This window comes from Phoxinus phoxinus (assembly GCF_949152265.1).
Source record: "Phoxinus phoxinus genome assembly, chromosome: 7".
In the NCBI taxonomy this organism is placed as follows: domain Eukaryota; kingdom Metazoa; phylum Chordata; class Actinopteri; order Cypriniformes; family Leuciscidae; genus Phoxinus; species Phoxinus phoxinus.
The window spans coordinates 18,949,732-18,968,633 of record NC_136882.1 but is presented as its reverse complement, the minus strand read 5'-3'; the positions used below and the strand labels follow the sequence as shown (position 1 = coordinate 18,968,633).

At 39.6% G+C, this 18,902-nt stretch overlaps 1 protein-coding gene across 1 annotated transcript; it reads right to left on the bottom strand.

The window, feature by feature from the left end:
- Positions 1–3,476: 3,476 nt before the first annotated feature.
- Positions 3,477–18,602, bottom strand: parp4 (poly (ADP-ribose) polymerase family, member 4). The gene is made up of 35 exons (XM_079619230.1): positions 18,484–18,602; positions 18,110–18,242; positions 17,535–17,730; positions 17,306–17,414; positions 17,101–17,179; positions 16,753–16,851; positions 16,483–16,641; positions 16,174–16,311; positions 15,929–16,087; positions 15,649–15,800; positions 15,437–15,568; positions 14,780–14,878; positions 14,480–14,663; positions 14,237–14,384; positions 13,793–13,935; positions 13,154–13,285; positions 12,978–13,064; positions 12,724–12,888; positions 12,585–12,628; positions 12,346–12,424; positions 12,091–12,228; positions 11,760–11,967; positions 11,525–11,595; positions 11,022–11,209; positions 10,838–10,937; positions 10,583–10,753; positions 10,054–10,134; positions 9,801–9,881; positions 9,612–9,707; positions 7,043–7,186; positions 6,118–6,940; positions 5,905–6,014; positions 5,709–5,811; positions 4,362–4,494; positions 3,477–4,288 (listed from the first exon to the last, which is right to left on the bottom strand). Exons 2-35 carry the CDS (start codon positions 18,233–18,235, stop codon positions 4,087–4,089), a joined length of 5,079 nt encoding a protein of 1,692 aa, XP_079475356.1. The 5' UTR covers positions 18,236–18,242; positions 18,484–18,602; the 3' UTR covers positions 3,477–4,086.
- Between the last annotated feature and the right edge of the window lie 300 nt (positions 18,603–18,902).

Here is an 18,902-nt window from a genome sequence, read left to right as displayed (position 1 = left end):
CCACATGTTTTCATCAACATCACATCTGATATTATCCAAGGCGATGCACCTGGGATAAAACCACTTGGTATGTTGGATCCACCCTTGGCAATCATGAACTGTGATGTCCCTGCACCAGCATCCATGGCTTCAAGGAGGGACATCTGGTCATGTGGTTGATGGTCATAAACCGTCCACCTCCATGCAGAAAATAACTCCTCTCTGGGGTTGAGGAAAGGTGAATAGGGTGGAAGGAAGAGACTTACCAGTCTTGGGTGGACTTCAAACCATGTTGTTATTGCTTGCGAATGATGGAAAGCCACATTGTCCCAGGTAATTACAAAGGTCCTCATGTTTTCACCCTCCTGATCCTGCTCTGGACCCAGGCGCTGGTGGAGATCATTGAGAAAGGCAAGGATGCGCTCGGTATTATAGGGTCCACTGGCTCACTGCACCTCTCACTGCACCTCTCACTACATCTCTCACTGCATCTCTCACTGCATCTCTCACTGCATCTCTCACTGGGCCTGCTCTTCTCACTGGGCCCCTTGCTCTTACTCTTCCTCTTCCAGACATTACAGTGTTTGTCTTTTTCTGTTTCTGTTTCCAAAAACATCGCTCTCACAGTCCTTCTTTTACTGTATAAGTGTCAATGTAATAGAAAAAAATAATCCCTGCCACTCTAAGCCAGTCTAAGCCAGACTGGAATCAGCTGTGGTTGGCCCAATTTACCCAACATAAATAAGCTCTGTGTCAATTATTCAATTGTTTGTTTGTTATCAGCTGAGATATATTGTTTTTGAACTGATCATTGCAGAAGCAGAGGTTTTTATACTGTATCTAAGGTTTGGAATATTGTTTTTGCTATTGTGGGATGTTGTGTGTTAACATTCGTAAATACTACAAAAACAATCCATAGTTTTGTTGGGAGGTATAGCTTGTCTGTTAAGAAAATGTAAGCATTATGGAAATGTGTTCACTGACTGCATATTGTTTGAAAACGACATGAAATGTGTGAATGGTATGGCCACAAAAGACCGATGCTGTGCTAATTGTGTTTAGAGTTTTGAAAATGTGACAACTGGCTGGACAAACGCTTGTTAGCGACTGAAAAAAACTGTAACCTGTTAATATGAATGATATTACGGTTTGAAAACGCAATTCACAGTAATTCAGATTTAACGGCTGAGCCTGTGACATACAGAATAACATGTCTTCATCTTAAAATTAAATACAACCACTTCTCATGGTTCTCAACATCGAAAGATGTTTACATATACACAAGATTTTCTTGTGTGCTGAATTCATAAAAATGACCCAGTTCAAAAGTTTACATATTGATTCTTAATCCTGTCATTACCTAGATGATCAACGACTGTGTTTTTGGTTTTGAGATGGTTGTTCTTGAGTCCCTTCTTTGTTCTTAAAATTAAAATATTAAAATATCCCCACATCATCACATACCCTTCACCATACCTGGAGATTGGCATGGAGTACTTTCCATAAGATCATCTCTCAATGCAAATCAAACCAGCTGTTAGGCTAACTGAAATAAAACCATGCCAATCTCCAGGTATGGTGAAGGGTGTGTGATGATGTGGGGATATTTTAATTCCAGAGGCCAAGGGAACTTTATCAGGATGCAGAGTATCCTGGATCCATATAGTAACTGGCCTTTAAAAATAAAAATTTGCCTGCCTCTATGGGAATTTAACATAGGGGTGTCCAAACTTATGCACCCTGTATTTTAAGGAAGAACATTTATTTATTTACGATACATTATTCATTCACAAAGAAAATTGGTGTCCTTAAAGGTTGGATTTTTCCTATTTTTTTAAATTAAGGCAATAAGTTCAATTTCCAAAAGATGATTTTTTATTCCTCTTTTTAGTCAACTTTAGCATGGGTGCCTAAACTTATGCATAGCACTGTATACAGGTGCCTAAAGGACTCCGTCAAGACTTGAGGAGTGTATCTGAGCTTCAGCTGATCAACAATGCCGCATCTTATCTCTGATATCATCTTTTGCATATTTGAACCTTTTCCAGCAGTGACTGTATTTTGAAATCCATCTTTTTTTTCATTCTCAGGACAATTGATTAAAAAAGGGGTGAAAAAAACTTCTTTTGTTAAAGGGGTGGTATAATGTCCTTTTCACAAGATCTAAAATAAGTCTTTGATGTCCCCAGAGTATGTATGTGAAGTTTTAGCTCAAAATACCCACATCTGTGGCCCACAGATATATTTAAATACTAGTCTATAGCATGTTAACATTGTCACTTTTTGAGGGTGAGGGCACCGTTTTTGTGCCTGTCCCTTTAAATGCAAATGAGTGCATAAAAACAAAGATGGAGAGCCTCAAGAAGAAGTGACAACATGTAGAATGCAACAGGACATTTCTGAATGGTTAGTTGATGAATTTAGGTAGTTTATGTGTTATCTTGTAGTCATTGATTAGCATTTTCTGTCATCATGATAATCTATAAATTGTGTTCCCGGGGGTGGAGTTTATGTAAATTTTAGGGCTAGTGATGTCACTAACCCGGGAGGAATGTTGCGTAGTTCCTACCAGCCGTTTGTTAGTCCTTAAAAAGAGATTTCTTTAAAAGCAAATACCATCATTTGTTTTGAACTTTGAGTGTTGTAACTTTGCAGATGTTGTTTATGCTAACAGCAACATTACACACTAACTAAAGTTAGAAAAGTGAAATCATAATCAACCACCCCTTTAAAATTATTTGCAGATTCTGTACATTTTGAGCAAAACGTTAAAGTTAAGTTAAATAAAGATTAATCCTTATTAAAGTTTCTCAGTTAAGAGCATTGAGTGATTTTCTTTTTCTTTTGTTATTTGATTAACATTAATGACAGACAGCAGCAGCTAGTTTATTAGACTGCTGTCACTTTAAGGCCGAATGCACAGATCCAATACACAAATGCACATCCTCCCAGACCAAGGGGGTAATCCATCAGCCGGAAACTGAAGCTTCCACGGGGGGCCGCCATTGCAGCAGACCATCACCTGCTGAACGCACTTTACATCTGCGGCGTTTAAAGACTCCATTTGTCCATTATTTATTTCTAAAGAAACACGACAATGTATAAAAGGCTCCATTACGTTGTATCTTACGTTATGGACCCGTAGAAGCCGTTTTTGTAAAAATAGGCTAACGATTGCGTCATAACCACGCGACTTTCTGTCGCACAGTCGAGAAATTACCTTACAGACAGGTGCAGAAGCTCGCAGGCAATCGGGGGGACGTGGAGGCATAAAGTCAAGGGAGAAGCCCATAGAGACATAAAGTTGATCCTGCTGCTAGCTCATGGACAGCTAATACTCACGCTCTCCGTCTCTGCGAGATTCGTAAGGGAATGATTCAGATTTCTCTGTTTCAGCATGTTTATGCACATCTACCACACATTACATTTGTCCCTCTTACCTCCTAACATTTTCGTCTCATTTTTATCAGTTGACGAAAAGGTCAATACATTTTCGTCAGTTTTTGTCATTCAAAAATGTTTTTAATTTTATTTCATTATCGCCTCGTTTTCACTTGGCACTTGGTTTTACATTTTCTATCCAATGCAAAGAAATTCAAACATTTTAAGTGTGACACAATTGTTCAGATATATTGTTGAGACCACTTTAAAGCTATAACAGTTTTTTTTTTTTTTTTCAATATTAAAGGGATAGTTCACCCAAAAATCAACAAATATAAACAGAAACTCAGCCATTCTTGGCATGCCAGAACAACCTTTATTGATTCTTGTGGAAGCTCAAACATGCGGGCGTATCACGAGAGAATGAACTTCACTGATTTTTGGGAGTCAAGCAAGCATGCTTGAGCGTCTATGATCAAATCTGAATGTAAATAAATGACAAATTAATCTGATCATCATATACAGCGATTGTGTCTCTTCAGAAGACATATTAGCCGCTCAATTCATATGGATTTATTTTACAATCTTTTTATGAACATTTAGACATTCAATGGAGGGACAGAAATCTCTAAAATAAAATAGAAAATTTAAATTTTCATTTTTGGGTGAACTAACCCTTTAAACAAACAGCAACTGTAAATGAAGGGGGAAGTGTGTGTCCAGTTTCTACATGACTGATACACACACACGTCTCTCCAGAACAGGTTTGAGAGGCGAATATGGGTGTGGAGAATCACAGCCCAAAAGCTGACGTGTAGATGATTCCCAATCCCGGCCGATCTCCAGCCTGCTGCACACACACGGATACTGTCTGTCTGTCCGACAGGCCCAGTCCACGGCCCTCTTCACTGCCTCCCAGTGCATCGGCCTAAATGGAGAAGAGCACAAAGTTATGGATCAAATATGCAAGAGTGAATCACTATGAGGACGTGTGCTCGTACCTGGGCTCCTGAGACTCTTTCAGCCGGAGGAGAGACTCGAGCAACTGTCCCACTGCCAGCTTCTTCACCCGGATCAGCTGCAGCACCAGCAGAGTCGCCACCAGTCTCAGAACTTCAGCATGAGCCTTCACACCTGACAGACAAAACATGTGACCGATTAACTGATTCTGAATGTGTCTGAAAAATGAAGAAGATTAGATTATATCACTTAAGGGATATTAGATTAGATTCACTTCAATTAAGCTTCAAAATAAACAGATAAATAAATATATTTCAAATAAAAAAATGTAATTTAATAAAACAAAAATATATTTGTCAAATCTGTCAAATGTGCCGTCCACTGTGAAATATCATTAGTCCAAAATCCAGCACCACATTACTGTCCATTAAGCATTAAATATCTTCTGATTGGCTGTATGTCAAGTCACATGACAAATTCATGTTGAGTGTAGACATATGAACTTTGGTGTCGTAAGGCTTGTTCGATGTGCGCTGCACGGGCCGATCGGTGAGTGACATCAAAGTACAGCGAGAGCGATTAGAGAGCAGACGGCTCTCGCGGTACTTTGATGTCACTCACCGATCGGTCTGTGCAGCGCCGGTTCAAGTCGAACAAGCCTAGAATCTTGTCACGTCATGCTTGATTAAGACACTGTAGCATTACTGTAGGTAGGTGGGACTTTGTTGATTTAGTAAGATGGTTGGTTTATGCTACTTCCTGGAGTAAGAGCGCACAGGTGTTGTAATTATTCCGTCTGGAACACTTTTGAGGATGCAATAATCTGTATTTGCCATGGAATAATGCAATGTTTAATGACATCAAATCTTTGAAAGATTTTCAGAGCTTTATCTAAGACTGCTGCGCCATTATTGAATTGCGATTTTTAACATGCTAGTGTGGTATATTCCAGTTAACCTTAAGAAGCGTTTGTTACGGCTTGGTTTGGGAATTACAAACCTGCGCACGTATATTCAAATGCGCATAACTACAGAATTAATAATAGATGCGCACGTGAGCGCCATCAGCGTTTCTCACAGGTTCGCGTTTAAAGTCTGTGTAGAGAGAACGGTGTCGTCTTAGCGGCCTCTAATTTAATAACTAATGATCCTTGCGACGGAAGTGAATCAATCAAAACTAACTTTAGCTGTTAAATATCTTTATTCAAGAACCGCTAACAATTTCCTTACCTTAAATTATTAATTTATCACTGTAAAGCCGCTTTGAAACAATCTACATTGTTAAAAGCGCTATATAAATGAAGATGACTTGACTTGATAACCTAAACCTTTTTTACCAGAATAAGCTGCAAAATGGACCAGAAAAAGGCATGTAAAAAATCTTCTTACCAAAGGAACGGATGCCTTTCTCCTGAAGGAAGACATTGGCAAAAAAGTCTACGTCCAGGTTGAGGAAGCTGCTCAGTCTCTCAGTGCACTCCCAGTATCCATCCTATATCCAAACACAATACATAAGTTCATATTCCCTTGACTTACACATTTACATACTGTATATAATCTAGTGCATTAAATCACGTGTTAACACCTCATGTTGAAGCTCAAACAGCTCATTCCAGGCCACGGTGGCAGGCTTGCTGATTTGTTTTCCCCGAAGAAATGATTTCTTCCGTCTTTGTATAGGAAAGCCAGTCCTGTCTTTGGTTTCGGCATAATATGAAATGAGACATACATTTGACATGTTTTTAATCCATCTGAATATTGATCAAATAGGGAAACTCATCAGTGTGATTCAACTTACCAGGTGCAGAAAACGCAGAGCGTTTTTGTTGTTGCTGAGATGCTCCAAAGCTTAAGGCTGAGAAATCAGAACTCTTTAAGTCTAGAGACTCAATTGTCTCTCGCAGAGCGGCAGGAGCGCTACCGTATGCAATGGTATTTGGCACACCACTGGCAAGCTTACAGGTTCTAGGTTGATCAAAGGAAACAGAGGCAGCAGGAAGAGGGGGAGCCAGCAAGCCCCTGTCACTCATGGAAAAAGACTCTGGACTGGAAGCTCTGCAGGAAAACATGCGCGCTGACCTACGGCGAGAAGAGCGACGAAAGGAATCTACCAAAGAAGGCACTGAGGTGTCAAGACTGGTAGCAGGAGGAAGACTGCCACTCATGGAGAAAGGTACGTCCATCATGGCACCAGGAGGAGGACGGCTATGAGTCATGGAGAGAGATTCCATTGACCTATAAGATGGAGGGGGGTCTTGAAGGAGTTTATGATGGGAAGCATGCATTGGGGCATCAAGCATGATGCCAGGGGAAGCGGGAAGCTTTAGAGCACTTGACTCAATATTAGGAGAGGGATGCATGTCAAACAAAGATTGCAATTTAAATGTTGGGATTAAATGTTCAATACCAATAGTTGGGGTTACACAAATAAATTTTGTCTTTATATAAGGTGAACAAACGGGAGAAATAGAGCCAGACAACGACTCATGGACAGGGGGAGCTGCAGGACCTGCTTCTAAAACACCATCCATTGGTTCATAGCCAACCCCATCAGATTCAGTACAATCAAAATCCAGAAGTCTAGATTTGAAGATGCTACTGGACCATTCCTTTGATTCCAACTGGAAAAATAAAAAAAATACACTGTTCTAAATACTGAATGATGACATCCTTAATCATGTGACAAGAGTTGTAATAGCTTTACAGTTTTGTTTTGTTTTTACCCATATGCCATCTTCCTCAGCACCAATAATATGCTGAGCCATGAGCTTCTCTTCAGTCCAGCCCATATATGGCAAAATATCCACATCCTCTTCTGATATGAGTTTAGGAATATCTGTCAATCCAGTGTCAGGCTCATTCTGGTCCTACAAAGAGCAAATGAGGACATTCAAGTCAATTCTTTCATAGACTTTCATTGAATTCTTATCAACAAGACTGATGTATCAGATAATATTGGATATATTTTCATTATCAGTATCTGCTATAAATGGACATTTAGTGTCGCAAGTCAGAAAATGCAATTCTCAATGTGTAGAGATGTTTATTTTTTATTAACTATTAGTAAAGGCAGGTACAAGGAGAAGCTGCCTAAAACAGATGCAAGAACCGTAATTTGAATAACTAAAAGATTTGATATTAAAAGCATAAATGCTTGAGAAATTTGTATACAAAATTGTTTATGCATTAAGAAAAGGTAGAAGATGTTTGCTTAGGTATTATATGTAATTTATGTAAATTATTTTAGCAACCCTTTTTACTCTGTAATGGTTTGCTATACCTTCACAAATAGGTGTTTCCTTTAAAGGAGAACTCCGGTGCAAAATGAACCTTTGGTCTAATTACACATTGTTACCTAGTCAACCGTTATCTGAGATTTGTTTTCATGATTATCGAATGTAAATAGTTTTATCTCTAAAAACAGTTTAGCCTATAACGCTAGTATAACGCTAGTATATGGGGCGTAGAGTAATGACAAATAAAAATCGCTTGTTAATACCACTAACAAGGCTCAAAATAGCCCCACACTAACACGGTAGCATAATGAAGGTCCCTACCTTCAAACCGAAGCATTGAGAACTTTGACAGTGTCCAGACAGTTTAATAAGAAGATATTTTATACATACAGTCAACTTCACGTATATAAGCAGAATCCATCTTGGAAAAACAGACTCTATCAATCGATCTACGAACCACCGATCCAAATGCGCTGAACTGTGTAGAATCTCATATGGTCCAGCGCATTTGGATCGGTGGTTCGTAGATCGATTGATAGAGTCTGTTTTTCCAAGATGGATTCTGCTTGTATACGTGAAGTTGACTGTATGTATAAAATATCTTCTTATTAAACTGTCTGGACACTGTCAAAGTTCTCAATGCTTCGGTTTGCATGTAGGGACCCTCATTATGCTACCGTGTTAGTGTGGGGCTATTTTGAGCCTTGTTAGTGGTATTAACAAGCGATTTTTATTTGTCATTACTCCATGCCCCATATACTAGCGTTATACTAGCGTTATAGGCTAAACTGTTTTTAGAGATAAAACTATTTACATTCGATAATCATGAAAACAAATCTCAGATAACGGTTGACTAGGTAACAATGTGTAATTAGACCAAAGGTTCATTTTGCACCGGAGTTCTCCTTTAAGCTAGAAAGAAAGATGGGGCAGCATAGTTTACATTGTGATGTATGTTTCTCTTGATTTTGGAAGAAATTTTCTGTAAATAATTGAAACTTGAACAAAGACCAAGGGCCCTATTTTAACGATCTGAAACGCAAGTGTCAAAGCGCAAAGCGCAAGTAACTTTGTGGGCGGATCCCGGCGCTGTTGCTATTTTCCCGGCGGGATAAATGACTATTGCGCCTGGCGTAAATCTAATAGGGGTTGGTCTGAAGTAGCTTCATTATTCATAGGTGTGGTTTGGGCATAACGTGAAATAAACCAATCAGAGCGTCCTCTCACATTCCCTTTAAGAGCAGGCGCGCTTGTTCCACGGCGGATTGGTATTATAACGGCGGATTTGCCGGCGCACGCCAGGAGCGGTTCACATCCGAGGAGACCGACGTTCTCGTCAGGACCGTAAAACACAGAGAAGTGACATTGCGGATGATGGGAGAAACCCACCCAAATTAGCTTCGGTTAAACAGGCGTATAATTTGGGTAAATGTGTAGCCTAATCTAGATTTATTTATTTTTTTAAATCTAGATAGATCTTTTTCACATCTTCACGGACACAACAATGATTTCCCTCGTGTGTTAATATTTTTCCTTGTAATAATGTATGATTTGCAAAAATGAAAACTGCTGCGTCTGTTTATATTAAAGAATCAACGTGGATGCGCGTTAACACGCTACATTATGGCCAAGCACGCGCCATTAAAATACCATATCACTAACGCGCAACGCGCCACTGTCTTTAGATTGTTTTTTTCCTGGTCAATGGCGCAATTGCTTTCTAAAACTGGAAAATAGCACCAGGGAAGTTTTGCGCCGGAACATGCCTCCTCTTTGCGCTGAACCGCCCCCCCGCGAGCGCAAGTTCATTCCCTAATTTACCGACGTGCGTCTGTGGAGGGAAAAGTCCGCTGTGCGCGGGTGCAAAATAGGAATGATACATGCGTCGGTGTACAAAGTCAATTGCGCTGGGTGCAAGATAGGGCCCCAAATGTATATACGTATTTTTTAAGTTGTAGATTTATTAGATTTAAGTTTTTTTAAGTGAATTTTTAATAAATATTATGCAAAAATAAAAAAATCATTAATTGTGATGTTACGTTTAGAATAATCATACCCTCTCTTCGATGGCTACAAAGCTTGTGAACTGGGACAAGATGGAGAACTCTTTACTGAGCTCAATGATGTAGGACTTCAGCTCTGCTTTCTTCCCCTGATAGAGAGATACAAGACAACAAGTCAAGTTCTTCTGTTAGCAAATTTACCAGTTCTATTAAAAACAGCAACAATCAGCAAAATACTGTACCTCATGTTCTGCTTCACTGTTGCCTAGAATGCCATCTTCATAGTCTCTGATGATCGCTCTTGCTGTTAACTTGTGAAGGAACTAACACACACACACACACACACACACACACACACACACACACACACACACACACACACACACACACACACACACACACACACACACACACACACACACACACACACCTCAAAGTCTAATAAACAATTGATGATGTTTCAGATTATATTGAGTATTTAAGATGTTCACTCACAGTTCCTTTGGTCTTTTGTAGTTCTGTGGTGGAAACCATTGTTTTGATCTCATTCCCGCTCAAATCACCAAACAGTGTGGCCTAAAAGAGTAAATATTACACAATTCAAATGTAATTTACAGCATAAATTAACATAACTATATGAAGAACATTACTCTCATTTATAGTATGCAACAATATAACTATACTCGGAATAATTTACCTACATACAGTATATTTGAAAATATTTTAATATCAAAATATCCATACAAAATCTTCATGAACCTGATATGCAAACAAACAGTTGATTCAGAGCTTTGAATGTATTTTATGAAACAGTTGGAAATAATTAATGGAAATAAATCAAACTCTAAATCTAATAGTAAAAAAAAAAAAAATTATAGCTACATTCATAATGTTGCTTAATTTTACAGTTTTAGCAAAATCTTTCGAATATATAGTGAATATTACAATATATAACTTCCTAACTACAATAAGCAACAACCACCTGCAACACAATGAGATCAGCTGGTAAATAGCGCAGGTGTACCTGAGTGCAGTGCGGCACAAAGCCGTATATGAGAGTGTGACAGTCACTGAAGAGGCCGTGAAGCTGTGAGGGGGCTTGAACAGGAGGAGGCGCTGTGGGACTAAACTGCTGCCACTTCACTGCCACTGATCTGCAGCCTGGAGACTCCATACGCTGAACCTGAGCGCGCACCTGAAATTACCAGCAAATCTGTTGAACAGATAATGTTCCCTTTTTCTTAATAAAAACAACAATACAATAAACAGCGTGATTCACCTTCTCTGCCCAAGTGTGTTTCATCTTTGTGTCAAAAATTTCACATGTTCCTCCACCTGCTTGAGCCAAAGCTCTGAGCATATGACGATTAGCTGTCAAGCTAGACAAACACAAACACAAACTGTAGGTTCAGAAATGAATTGAAGTGTTAAAGAGATTTGTGTTGAACTGTTCAAAGGCAGACCTGAGTCCACAGGTGAAGAGGCGCGTGTGGCAGGAGTTTTCTCGGACCAGCTGTAGGGTCAGAGGCTGGTTCTGGACATGTCCATCAGAGAGTAGCAGGATGTTCCTCACGCCCCGGCAGGGAGACAGCAGGCTCAGGCTCTGGAGAGGCCGCCACAGCTCAGTGCCGCCACCAGCGCCACTACAGGACTGAAGAGACCACACATGCAATGACATGAACATGAACTTTAGTGATTAACCCAGGGCTCAAGGTTTCGCTGGTTAGTGTGGTACAGTTACACCCTGCTGGATGATGCTGTAACTACAACATTATGGTGACAAAACATCTTGTTCTAATTGGAATTGAGTGTCCATGAGCAACAACTGAAAAGCTGAAATGAAGGGAAGATGATGCATAATGTCTCCTGATGGAAGAAGTAAAAAAAAAACCTGAAGAATATCTCAATATGCCCTCTTTCAAAACACAGAAACACTCATCTTTAACCATTTTTAAACATTACTCACCATTATAAATTTTCTGGCTGGTTCAAATGCTTCATCTAAAGGCACTGGTGCAGGAAAAGCTTCCTTGTAATCTTAAAAACACACATTTTAAGATTAACACTGTGTGAAAGAAGGACCAGCATTTGCTGTTCTTCATCCATAATGCTTCACTACGAATCACAAGAATAATAGGGAAATGAAAGTGTCTACAAGATGATCACTAGAACAACAGCAGAATGTTTCAGTGAGCACTAACCAGTGCTGAAAGAGATGATGTTGATCTTCAGTGAGCGGTCCAGAGATTTGAGGACTTGAAGGGCAATTCTGCGGGCGTTCAGCATGGCGTCTCCCCGCATGGACTTGGAGGAGTCCATTAGAATGACCACATCGCTCACACTGGACGGATCTCCAGAGCTGGAAACCCCGCTTGACTTAAAGTCTGGATAAAACACCAGCATGCAGGCCTGCAGGGATCAGAGAGTGTCAGAGAACGACCTTTCTGTGTGTATTTTAGATCAGGCCATGTGAAAGGAAAAGAGGCATTTTTGTCTGCAATTTGATTAAGATGTCACTGATTATTTCATTACCTGACTATATTTATCCGGATGGTTCTCGACCCACATCCTGGGCATGTGGATATTAGAAAGACTGAAGGACACCTGTAACCCTTCAGATCCAAGAGTCTGTCCCGGTAACGTGCTGACCACTGCCTTACAGTCGGTCATCTGAACGGGAAAAACACTGATACTGTTAATAATACTGTTCATAACCAAATGTTTTATTTCCTTTGGAGAACACAACAAGTATTTAGTAAGACAATCCACAAAAATAAGTAAAATAACCTTGGTTTTGATGCGGTGTGAAGAGCTCAAGTTGATGATCTCATAAGGCATTTCAATGGACATAGACAGAGAAAACTCCCTGAAGAAAGAGGGAGCGAATAAAAAATAGTGTGATATTATAAAGAATCCTAATTTAAATTATTGTCTTTAATATTGTAACTAATCAGAAGATCCATTTTGATTTTTAGTGAATCTTCAGTGAATATCCCTGTAAATTCCACAGTGTTTGAGACTCTCACCCCTCTGACTGAAGCTCCGTCACACCAATCTTTTCAACAGTTGCCTGAAATACAACACAACTCTCAGTCAAAACACTGTAACTAAAAGCAGCCCATACAGTAGTTTAAATACAGTGACTAAAGACCAATCGTGTCGTACCTGAGTTGTCAGATTAAGGGCGGCGCTCTGTTGCCATGGTGCCACGCTGCCAGCCAGTGAGAAGACGATAGAGCCTGATCTCACTACCAGCTCAGTGATGAACGTCACCTTGATCAAAACTGTGGCTCCGGGAGGAAGATTCCCCACGCTGATAGTAAATACATCCTGCCTCACATAAACACATGACCTTAAAGAAGTCTTCTGATATACCATCACTCATGCATCAGAGAAAGAAACAGTAGTAAGTAACTCACAGGTGCATCTTGGTCCATCAGGTAGGCTCCATGGCCTTTCTCTATGGCTTGCCTGTACTCCTTACGAGCCTGCTCTTTTTCCTTTACCTACAGGACAAAGAAAGACATTGAAAACTGATGAGAAAGCAGTTATGAAGAGCAAAGGCTGGATTCGACAGATTCTGAATGACTTGCACCTTTCCAACGACGTGTTTTCCATTGATAAAGGCTTCAAATCCACACACTGCTGCCGTCTCCTCCAGTGGAAAGACGTATTTTGCTTCAATGGGAACAGGACTCTTGTTTGTGTAGGTCTGAAAAATGACGACCTGATGACAGAGCAGAAAAAGTTTTGCTTTTGGTTACAGTTTGAAAATGTCATTATAATTTTGCTATGGTTCTTTCTTTCTTTTATTTTGTTAATCCTATTGGATTTTACTTTGAAGTTCTTGATCACCATGTCATGTCTTTGTTCCCTATTGAACGCCCCAACTTGTCTCTATTGCTGTTTTGTTTTCAACTGCCATAAAATTGAACAACAAATTTTTGACCACCCCACATTTGCTGTCAGCCTCTTCATCACTAATTAAAATGTTTTTTAATTTAATTTTTAATCATTATATTTTCTGATATTTCACTTATTCTATCTATCCTTTATTCTGACTTTTAATATTTCATAACATTGTTGAACACACGATTGACCTTGGCAGTGAGATAAAACAGTGGATGCTTTGACACACACACGCACACACACATGCACACACGCACGCACGCATGCACATTTATATCCCTCATACACTCACAGTCCAGCTGAAGCGCCAACTGTTGTATCATACCTGACACAGCAGGTCCATCAGCTTGCACCTCACATTGACGGCCTGAAGAGGAATTTTCTGACCATTAATGTCCAGCAAACCTGCAGTCATCTCCTCCAGAGGGTTTTTAGTGGACTCCAAACCCTCACTGTCATCACTGGACACTAAAGAAACACATCAAACAAAACCAATGATCAATTTCACAAATCCAAATCAGAGCATTCAGCTTTACAAGCTTTGTCGAAGTTCACCGTTATTATAAAGGGCTGTTCTGCGGGACTCAAACTTGGGTCACCCAAAGCGCTGTTGCACTATATGTTGGAGTATTGTCCAGAAGGATATGGACTCCTCTATGTACATTGATTACAATTTTAATGGATTTGAAAGCCTCAGTTATCATCTACAACAGATTCCTCTACACATAAAAGCTCTTTCTACATGTCCTGTTCACTGGATGTTACTCACAGACGTCAGACGTGTCAGTGAGCTGTGTGTGCTCCACAACTGTGTTGATATGAGGCTGGAACTCTTTTAACTCGTCTCCCTCCAGAGTGTACTGTACCACATACTTCAGTCTGATCTGCTCTGTGTTATAGACGACAAACTCATCATCCTGTCAAATAGGAAACAGCACACACAAACACAAGAATTACATTAGATCCCCAAAACATGAGCAGAATAATTGAGTACAGAGAAAATGACTAGCACCTCAAATTCAGAGAGTCTGTTGGGTGTGCGGCGGACTCCATGTACACTGTGGTAGCCGTCAGGGGCGCAGGTCAAAGTGGTGTCTTTCTTCAGCAGGTCTTTGCTCCGACCCAACGCCACTTCACACACCAACAGCAGCCGAGAGCCGTCAGTTACACTGGGCTTGGAGTATTTCACACTAGTGCTTTAACACAGAGCAGAAACTTACTGGCTGGCTCAAGTCTTCAGGTTTCATAAAAGTGGAGTATTTATAAATCTGTTATATTAAAAGATGCCTGAGTAATGCAAAAGACCACTGACTTTAGAGAGTCACTGAAGTAGATTCCTCCTCCAAGATTCCCGATATCTGTCCTCTCAATTCCATGCTGTTCGACTCCAACTCTGGGCAGCAGCAGACCTCTACATAGAATATTCCATAAAAAAAACAATATTTAATTAATTACATGATAAAACGAATAAGCAATTCAATTAATGACAATGAATTGAATTAACACTTGCTGAGAAAATCCCAAAAATGAACAAAAGACATTACATGATTATTGCAGAAGAGCAAATCATTGAATAGACATTACAAAATTTGACTTCTGTCAATTTATAGTCAGATATAAAAAAATAAAGTTTTTCAGGGTTGGTCTACATTGTGTTTTTAGTATTGCTCATTCCCTCTATTTTTACATTTTGATTAATTTGCCATCATTTGTTAATCATTTAATAACACGGTTAAATATAATCTTTTTACATTAAATGCAAAACTCAACAACAACACAAACATTTTTTGTATGTTATAATGTTGGGATTCCTAAATTCACTTACTATCAGCCATAACAAGAAACATGGTTCAACCACACCTACTGTGTCTGTCTTCACTTACTCCACCACACTATATGGTCTGTCATAAACAGGTTTGTGTGGTTTTGTCACAGTGTAAATATAATTTTTTAAAGAATACGTTCTTACCGTGACAGTATTCCAACAAAACTACTGGGACTAGTGGAGTGAAGGAGAGGCTTAATGTTGCCTATATCCTCCCAGAACATTTGAAGCTCCACCCCTCTGCTTACACGCAGTATCTGCTGAATCTGAACAGGCCTGTAGTGGATACAAGATTAACACCATCATAATATATTCATGTTTGAACTTCCGACCACAATCATCACAATCAAGTTTACCTTTCATGAAGCAGTTGAGAGACAACATGAAACTCAGGGTTTTGTGGTGGAACAACCTCAATGCTGCACCTCAGAGCTCGATACTTCCCCAGAGACGAAGGCGAGGGGATTCCCAGAGTGGCTTCACTCACATTCAAAATGTCTCTGATCAGCTGAGGACGACAGAAGAGTTTAAAGTACCAGTCTGCACTTTGGAGTTAAAATCCAAATCGAAGAATCTACCAAAATCCCCAAATGTGAAGGAATCTATATAACTGTACTATAATTGCATACATGTTACCTGACAAAGATCTAGTTTCTGAGACACAAGCTTGTGTTTGGAAGGAGGGTCGATCATTCTGAGGGGCAGAAGAGTGTTGACCTCCTCTAGCAGGGCCTTGACTTCATCCTCTTTCTTAGTCTTTTGTGCCTGCAGTAACAATCCCTCCACCCTGCTCACCTGCAACAGCACAGAGACATTAAACACACAATATTCCTGTGAGCTTCATGATTGGATGTGTGTGTGTGATTATCTAAAGCTCTCACATCATTAAGGCTGATTCTGGAGACAGGGACTGTCAGGATGTTACTAAGGGAACCGAGAGCTTCGGTCCAAACCAGCTCCACATAGACGCCAACTTCCTGTGATAATGAGCTGCAGTTCAGCTTCTCCTCCAACAGAAGCTAAAATTCAAAAGAATGAACATTGATTTCACACCTAACAACATAAAAAATAATAATTGATATCTAGCCAGACATCAGGTTAAATCAAGTCATTGTAGCTATAATATAATTTTAATTACCAGTATATAACTATGATTTAAGTGATACATAATACTTATTTTTCGGTCTAACCTGCTGCAGGCTGTAGGACGCCAAGCGTTCAACCTCAGGAGGAAGCGTGTGAGTCCTTGTGAATCCCTGTGTCTCCATCTCCTTCATCAGCAGCAGATACGCTTCCACAGCATCCTCAGATGTCACGCAATACACAAGCTTGTCCTGCACCACTGCACTCTACAGTGAGAGAGAGTCAAGACTGTCAAGAGTAAATTTCCTCTCTCACAATATATGAGACCTATGATAACAACATCTAAACAGTTTAAACGGTGTTCGAGATGACCAAACCTCGGCTTCATGCAAAATTGAAGACAACACACGATACTGCTGGCCTTTTCGTCCTCTGGCACTCTGCAGCTCCAAAACAGACAAAGTCTTGGGTTTGACCTGCAACACAGACATGGAAACACCTTTAAACTCAGGCAGTGATGGAGGCTACAAGAATCACTTCAGGAATGTGTTAAACTGGTCATCATACATTTATCATTATTTTATACTATTATCTGTCTGATTTCAGTAAGTTGTGGAAGTTCAGAGTTATTGTTTGCAGGTTAGAGTGAATAAATGGTCTATTTTGAGTTCTGAAATATACATTGTGTTTTACATAGTACATGACCTCTTTTAATTCTCACTCACCCTCTCAAAAACTGAATACTTGGCCACTTGAAAATGTGAAGGAAATTCAGGCAGCTCATGGTCGCCGCCTCTGTAAACTCTGCATTGAAATGAAAAGATGCAGTCAGTAAACTAGCACATCTAAATAAATGATGTAAAAATGTAGAACAATAAATAAACTTCAATAATTATCAAGAACTGCAAGTGACAAAAAACAAGAGCATACCTGAACCTGCTAAGACTGGGTCTGCCCTTCTCAAGAGTCTCAATCTTTGAAAGTTCAGACTGACCTTTGAACTCCTCTTTTTCTTGTACCTGGGTCAACACTTTTCCCTCTTTATAGTGAAAAACAACATTATGTCAACAGAGCCACAAAAATGTATGCTTTAATCTCATTTAATAATCTTATAACCTAAAAACAATGTCAAATACATTTTCAGGAATCTCGATCCTACCTGGACGAGAGATGAATTCAGAGGTGAGAAGAGCCAGTTGTGGGACCAAATCATGCTCCGTCAAAGGCAGGAGATGCCCTTCATGCAGACAGCTCCACACATACTGCGTCCCAACCACTGGGATCCGCAGCTTCTGGATGCTGCGCTGCCGGTTACTGCTCAGTTCATTCACACTGCTAGTGACTACAAAAGAGCACTGGAGAAGAGAAAAGCAGGTCAGAAGACACACTGCAGCTCTTTGGTGACTTTTAGTAGAAACATTGCTCACTTTGGTTTCACTTTTACATATTTTAAGTTGCTGTTGTAGGAACTAACATAAAATTAGCCTAGTATGAGAGTAGTTAATTTTAACCCACTACTGTTCGGTCATTTTAAACAATCAAGAGTGCAAAATAAACACACGGGCAGAGTAAACTTGACCTAGTTGAGCCAGAAGACTCAACTAAAGAGGTTGAAAAATCTGGTCAGTGGCAGATGGATCAAACATTATTACTGCTGGGATTTTTACTTTTTACACTTTTATAGAATTTTTGACAGAAAAAAGAATTTAGAAAGAGCATAAAAATGAGCAGAACCTCTCTGTTGATGACATAAGATATGTTTCCTCCATTATCCAGAAGAGCCAATCTCAGCTTATTCTTCTCTTTATAAGGGACATTCTTCACATCTAACACTACAGTACAGTTTTCAAACACTGTCATGATGCCACTGAACATGGAAGAAAAACGACAGAAGACAATCAATCATATAACACTTTATGCATCAAACATTTTCAAATAAACGTATTCATTATCAAATACGTCTTATGCATAGGCCTACTACACACATAAAACAAGTGAATCTTTCTCTTGATACAAAGTAAACATTCAGGCAATAATCCAAATCTTGCCGCAATCATTGTCATACCATCACCGGCATCACGTCATTAGAAGACGGAAGAGCATCTTACCGTGGAGAAGTAGTTTATACCCTATTTTAAAAGAAAATATAATTAAAGAAGACGTCAACAATCTGCATGTGAAGTTCGTTAAATTACTTCCTGACTCGTACAGTATGTCACCTCCCTATAAAAACATTAGACGGGCTCCATCCAGTGGTCGAAACTCAGTTCTTCATGAAGCGCCGTGTACAGCTACGCGGAGTTTGTGTGTGCGTGAGAGAGACTGTCTGTCTGTAGGTGTATGAATCAGTGCAATATGTTTGAAGTGAACATTCATATATTAAAGTGTTGCACAGCGCCTCCTCTGTATTTTTTCATCAATTGTGTTTTCCTGCTTTAGAACCGTAAAAGTAGGGATTTAATATTATACAGATAATTAATTTATAGAATATTATTAATTAAATCGGGTGACAACAAAGTCTATTTTT

What these genes read in the sequence shown, in the direction of transcription:
- parp4 (XM_079619230.1), bottom strand. Translation starts at nt 18,235, where the DNA reads ATGACAGTGTTTGAAAACTGTACTGTAGTGTTAGATGTGAAGAATGTC. An exon ending in CAATTTTGCATGAAGCCGAG is followed by an intron (nt 16,642 to 16,752) that starts GTTTGGTCATCT and finishes CTCTCACTGTAG; the next exon opens with AGTGCAGTGGTGCAGGACAA. An exon ending in TTGTGCCGCACTGCACTCAG is followed by an intron (nt 10,135 to 10,582) that starts GTACACCTGCGC and finishes TTACTCTTTTAG; the next exon opens with GCCACACTGTTTGGTGATTT.